The sequence below is a fragment of the Numida meleagris genome, chromosome Z, assembly GCF_002078875.1.
Source record: "Numida meleagris isolate 19003 breed g44 Domestic line chromosome Z, NumMel1.0, whole genome shotgun sequence".
Taxonomy (NCBI): Eukaryota; Metazoa; Chordata; class Aves; order Galliformes; family Numididae; genus Numida; species Numida meleagris.
In genome coordinates, this window is record NC_034438.1 from 72612522 (window position 1) to 72618995 (window position 6474).

General features: G+C 51.4%; 2 protein-coding genes across 2 annotated transcripts in view; both read left to right on the top strand.

Annotated features, from left to right (window-relative positions):
• The window catches only part of LOC110389661 (adenylate cyclase type 10-like), a 451262-nt gene that overhangs the window by 440532 nt on the left and 4256 nt on the right, over positions 1-6474 (top strand). The gene's annotated exons all lie outside the window — the stretch shown is intronic.
• Positions 5265-6461, top strand: LOC110389665 (adenylate cyclase type 10-like). Its single transcript, XM_021380490.1, has 2 exons — positions 5265-5722; positions 5970-6461. Exons 1-2 carry the CDS (start codon positions 5575-5577, stop codon positions 6113-6115), a joined length of 294 nt encoding a protein of 97 aa, XP_021236165.1. The 5' UTR covers positions 5265-5574; the 3' UTR covers positions 6116-6461.

Below are 6474 nucleotides of genomic sequence, written 5' to 3' on the forward strand. Positions count from 1 at the left end.
GACGGAGAGCGATGGGGAATGATGGGGAACGACGGGGAACGGCGATGAGCGACGGGGACCGGCAGGGAGCGGCGGAGGACGACGGGGGACAACAGGGGACGGCGTCGAGCGGCAGGGAACGAAGGGGGACGGCGTTGAGCGGCGGGGGATGGTGTCGAGTGGCGGCAGCAGGGAAACAGCAGGGAATGGCAGGGAACGATGGGGGACAGCGGGGGACGGTGGTGAGCGGCGGGGGACGACGGGGGACGGCGGCACCGGGGAAATGGCGGGGAACGGCGGGGGACGGCGGCGAGGGGCAGGGGAGGACGGAGAGCAGCGGGGAACGACGCGGGACGGCGTCGAGTGGTGGCGAGCGGCAGCAGCCAGGAAACAGCGGGGAACGACGGCAGCGCAGAAACGATGCGAAACGACGGCCCCTTAGCACAGCCTCTTAGCATTAAAAAAAATTATAAAACCAATAAACGTATGTTATTCTGCCATCACATGTTTATGCCTTTCCTTTTGAACTTCTCAGAATTATTCGAGATGTTGTTTACAATTGATTGTGTCTTAGCTCAAAAAGAAACCCATACGTATTTCTATAGGACTTTAGCTTGTATCTTGTAATGCTATGATGTGATGGAAAGTCCAGTGATAATAGCAGGGTGGCAAAGTCTTCGCCTGTAGGAAATGAGGCAAACCCAAATGCAGCAGCCTTGAATGCAGAAACAAAGGAACAAAAGCGGATTACCTTTGGAAGGCCACAGGTAAGCCAGGATCTCCAGCAAGATTCCCTCACCTCCACTGCCAGCCCTTCAATGAGGTCTGGGAAGGCGTCCCTCCTGGCCCCACCCCTTCCGGTCACTCAGGTGCACTGCACGCACCTGAGCTCCCCTGGGTTGGCCCTGCCTTCCCACCAGGTGCTCAATCACTCTTTCAGGCTGTGACTTAACATTTCCTCTGCACACGCGTTGAGTTATTCCTCTGTGATAGTATTGAGCTTTCTTATACACCAGATTTCTGGTTCGTTTTTCCCTTATAAGGGAGCTAGAACACTACATCCAGACATAAACAATCGATTTTGCAATGAGATTTATTGCACATCTCCTCATATGTCCCTCTGCTATGTGGTTGTCAACAGTTTACGGGCGTTCAGCCTGGTTCCGCGACAAATGGGATGGGGGACCTACGGGCCCACACCCCAGGAAAAGGGAAAAGGGGAAAAGGGTAAGGAGATGGCCCTGAGAGCAATAGCGGCAACTATCTGAGGGGCCCATCAAACCTACAGCAGAAAACACCTACCGTTAATGACAAAAGTACTTCTTTTCTCAGGTCTGATTCTTGATCTGAGATTGTATTAGGATATGTGCTATGATAAACGGTCAGATGTTGAGGATTTATTTAGTACCATCGACTTACGCAGATATACACTCATTAATAGCCATTTAATTTTGCATATGAGAACGTCAATCACAGAAAGGCAAGCTCTTCAAATTTACTTCTCTTTGGTATCTACACTGAGAATCAAATAGAAATGTTTTGCTAAAGCAGAAGTGTCATCTCATGGGAGCAAACAGAATTCTTGACTTCCCTCTGAGTTTTGTAAGCTCTTCACTTACTGTTTCTTAACGTAGCTGACTAGATTCATTTGTCATAGTGCCCTTTGAACAGTCAATATTTAGATGCCATGCAATTATCCATGGCTGTAGTTTTAAATACTAATGAACCCAAATAGCTGCATATATTAATTCTGAGTCTATCTTAAAAAGGGGTTTCTGTCATCAGAGATAGATCAGATTTCAGCTGTAACTCCTTGTTTGGTCTGGTGAGATCTCTCATTCTACACCGCAGTCGTTCCTCTGTTTTGTCATCTTCATCAGATACATCAGGTGCAAATGATGGCTTCTCTCTACCCTCTGCAGAGTAGAGTTGGGGAAATACTAACCAATGAACCCTGCTTCAGAGTTCTTGAATATCTACTTGGTTGTGAAACGTGCATCAGTTTGCCAGAACCACAGAATCACAGAATTGCAGGGGTTGGGAAGGGACCTCCAAAGGTCATCAAGTCCAATCCCCCTGCCAAAGCAGGCTCCCTACAGCAGGCTGCTCAGGTAAGCATCCAGATGGGTCTCGAACATCTCCAGAGAAGGAGACTCCACAACCTCTCTGGGCAGCCCGTTCCAGTGCTCCGTCACTCTCACCGTGAAGAAGTTCTTTTGCGTACTGGTGCAGAACATACTATGCTCCATTTTATGGCCATTTCCCCTTGTCCTGTCCCCACAGACCGCTGAAAAGAGGTTGGCCATGTCCCTTTGACTCCCACACATAAAATATTTATCAACATTCAGATCCCCTCTCAGTCCTCTTTTCTCAAGGCTGAACAGACCCAGGTCACTCAGCCTTTCCTCATAGGTGAGATGCTCCAGGCCCTTTATCATCTCTGTGGCCCTCCACTGGACTCTTCCCAGGAGATCCCTGACTTTTTTGTACCAGGGAGCCCAGAACTGGATCCACTACTCCATGTGTGTCCTGACCGGGGCAGAGTAGAGAGGGCGGATCACCTCCCTCGTCCTGCTGGTCACGCTCCTTTTAATGCACCCCAGGATCCCACTGGCCTTCTTGGCCACCAGGCCCCACTGCTGGTTCATGGCCAACCTCTTGTCCACCAGGACACCCAAATCCTTCTCCGCAGAGCTCCTCTCCGGCAGGTCATCTCCCAACCTGCATTGATACACGTGGTTATTATTTCCCAGGGGCAAGACTCTGCACTTGCTTTTGTTAAACCTCATCTGGTTTCTTACTGCCCATCTCTCCAGGCTGTCCAGGTCCTGCTGAATGGCAGCACGGTCTTCAGGTGTGTCAGCCACTCCTCCCAGTTTGTATCATTGGCATACTTGCTGAGGGTGGACACTATGCCCTCATCAGGGTTGTCGATGAAGATACTGAACAGGAGCGGACCCAACACCAAGCCCTGGGGATCACTGCTAATCACAGGTCTCCAACCAGACTCTGTGCCACCAATCACAACCCTCTGAGCTCGGCCAGTCAGCCAGTTCTCAGCCCACCTCACTGTCCACTCATCTATCCCATGCTTTCTCAGCTTCCTTGTCAGGATGTCATGGGAGGCAGTATCAAAAGCCTTGCTGCACATGACATCCACTGCTCTCCTCCCATCTACCCAGCCGGTGATGCCATCATAGAAGGCTACGAGGTTGGTCACTCACTATTCCCCTTAGTGAATCTGTGCTGACTACTCCTGATAACCTTCTTCTCTTCCAATTGCTTGGAGATGGCATCTAGAACAAGCTGTTCTATCACCTTTCCAGGGACAGAGGTGAGACCGATTGGCCTATAGTTTCCCAGATCCTCCTCCTTGCCCTGTTTGAAGACCGGAGTGACATTGGCACTCCTCCAGTCTTCAAGGCACCTCTCCTGTTCTCCAAGACCTTCCAAAGGTGATAGAGAGTAGTTTGGCAGTCACCTCTGCCAGCACATGTGGATGCATCCCATCAGGGCCCATGGATTTGTGCACACTGATCGCACCTAGACACTCGTGGGCCATCCTCTCCTCAACCAGAGGGAAGATCTCAATTTCCCAGGCTCTCTCTCCTCCCTCCAGGGTCCAGGAGTCCCGAGGGGGAGTCTTTGAAGTGAAGACTGAAACAAAGAAGGCGTTCAGCATCTCTGCCTTCTCAGCATCCCCTCTTACCAGGACACCCTCCTTGTTCAGCAGGGGACCCGCATTTGGGCCCCTGATATAGGTGCCAATTGAGGGGACTGCTGAACTAAAAAATCTGTTGGGCAATATTCCAGAATTCTATATTAGAATCATATGTTGAATCAAAGTAAGATAGCGTGCGCCTTTGTCTTGAGCGATGCGTGGTCATATTTTTGAAATCCTGACTAGTGGGATGAAAGGCAGTTAATCATTCTGTAGTAGAGGGTCATCCCTTTGCCTGGGATTCCTTTCCAGGTTTTGTCTTCACAAATTAAGAGTAGGCTAATTGATAAGCTAATGTCCCTACTTGAGCCAAAGGGGCAATTGCCTGGGAGTCTGGGCACGTTAGAAAAATGTCAACGCCAATTTTGTCCCAAACCGCCCCGTCAAAAGAAAACCCAGAATTCGGAAACTCGGGGACGCTTTGGCTTACCCATTTAAGAAAAGTAACTAATGCTGAGGTAGATACAGTTCGATTCTGCAACTGTAACATTCTCTGTAATACTTCGAGACTTGCTTGCTGCTTTTTTGTTCACGAGCTCCCCAGCGTTCCCGGCTGCTCACCTTCTGTCCCGCAGAGCGGGCCGGGCGCGCTCCAAACAACCTGCCTGTAGTTCAGCCGGGAGCGCTGCCGAACCGGGCTTGCTCAGCCTCGGCTACATTTGCACCGTGCAGTGGGCGCCATTTGCGGCGCCTGAGGCACGGTCTCAGATGTGAACGATCCAAATCGGTTATTACGGGTTCTAAAATCCCTTCGATACGTTCACAAGTTTTCTCTTTCACCTTTCCCACCCGCCTTTACATGTCAGCAGAACATTCCACAAACACTTAACCGTGCACGCAGGCGCTTATCCAATCAGAGCCACGAGTCGTTCCTTCTGCTTTTCTTCTGGAGGTGTCCTTGGTTCTCTGCCTTGCTTTCTCGTGCCGTTTACCTTGCTCCGCAGCTTCTGCTCTGAATAATCTTTCTTGCACCCCCACATTAAAGTTTGTTTGTTTGTTTGTTTGTTTGTTTGTTAACATAAAAATTTGCTTTACTGCTATTTTCACAGTTACTATTTCAGAAAATGGACCAAAAAAAAATGTCAAATGTGGGGCTGTTCTACATCTGTTAATATTTGTTGCCTTTCTTCTGCTGATGTTCACTTGATTTATACTCTAAATTAGATATAAAAGTAGCAGTGCTGAGTTAGCACAGCGAAGGACAGGTGATGAGCAAACCCTAGAACTAGTTGAACGTGTTCTTTGCACTGTGAAGTGTGATAGCAGCACACAAGCCTGGTTCCTGAAAATATTGTCAGAATCTCTCTGTATTCTTTCCTATCACAACTGTTGATATTCTGTGTACACATTTATACTTTCTTAAGAATATAGCGTTAACACTCTGTATTCCGTGAGAAATTTCTTCAGAGTGTTTTTAAAGACTCTTCTAGCAGAAGGAGAAGAAACACAAGAGGGCACTTCAATACATTTATTTATTCAGACTGATGTCTAGGAGAATGGTCTCCAGTACTCTGCCTGCCTTGAAGAGTTAAGTAGTAAGAATGGCTTTTTAACCCTTTTCTTCATGCGTAACAGAATGAAACCACAGATCCTTTGTGAAGGCACCAGAGGCAGCGAAAACGCAAGAGAAAAACAGCAGGCAGAACTGAGGAGGAAACACATACTGTGTCTTGGGAATGGAAATTACCTCTTATTAAACTGCTGTTTGGTGCTCACAGCTATTGGAGTTGTGGTCTGAAACACTGATTGCTGTCCGTCATAAAGGCCCTGGGCTCACTGTGCCGCCTGGAGCGGTGAGCGCCTCGTCCTCCTCCCTCGCAGCTGAGCAGGGTGGTCTTGTTCTGAGGTGCCGCGGGTACCACAGGGCGCTGACAATGGCTTCTGCTTGGGAGAGGAAGTGGCAGTACTCAGATCTGGGGAAGAAAGTGGTGTTCCTCCCCAGCATTCTTCTGTGTGAGCAGTTCACGGACCCTGGTTTCCCCAGGATGCTTCATGGAGTGCTGCTCCTGCTGGATGTTTCAGGTGGGCTGGGCATGGCGGAGCCCCCACGGACACGAGCCCGTGGTCGCTCCAGGCCATGGGGAGCCCTGCCCCGCAGACAGGGTGGCCACCTCGTCACTGCGCAGGCCTCCTGCCGTGCCGCCCAAAGAGCGGGCTGGCTTCTCCTGGACATCAGCCATTGCTGTGACGAGCGCTGAGCCGGGGCTGGGGAAGGGGTGAGCTACAGCGCATGCAGACGCGTCCTGATTTGCGGGTGTCCTTCTGGCAGGTTTCACGACCTTGTCCGAGAAGTGCGTCCAGCGGAGCGGCCCAGACAGAGGAGCTGAGGAGCTGGCGCAAACCCTCAACGCCTTCATGAGGGACATTCTGGAGGGTAAGAGCCGTGCTGCTGGGCTGTCGGGCATTGAGCCCTGAGGCTCGCTCGCTGTGGAGAGAGCCGTGCTGGGCCACCCGCTCCTGCCTCCTTGGAAGGGGTGAGGAGCCGGAGCCGGGCTGTCTTTGGTGGGGCCCGGCGCCAGGACAAGAGGCGGTGGGCACAAACTGAAGGGCGGGAGGCTCCGCTGGGCGGAAGGAAAGGCCTCTGCGGTGAGGCTGACCTAGCTGTGGCACAGGTTGCCCAGGGACGCTGTGGGGTCTCCCCACCCGGAGGTCTTCACGAGGCCTGCGGAGGTGGCCCCAGGCAAGCGGCTCTGGGTGGCTCCGCTGGAGCGGAGGGGTGGGCAGAGCTGGAGCAGACGCTCTGCAGAGATGCCCTCCTGCTTCCACCGCGCTGC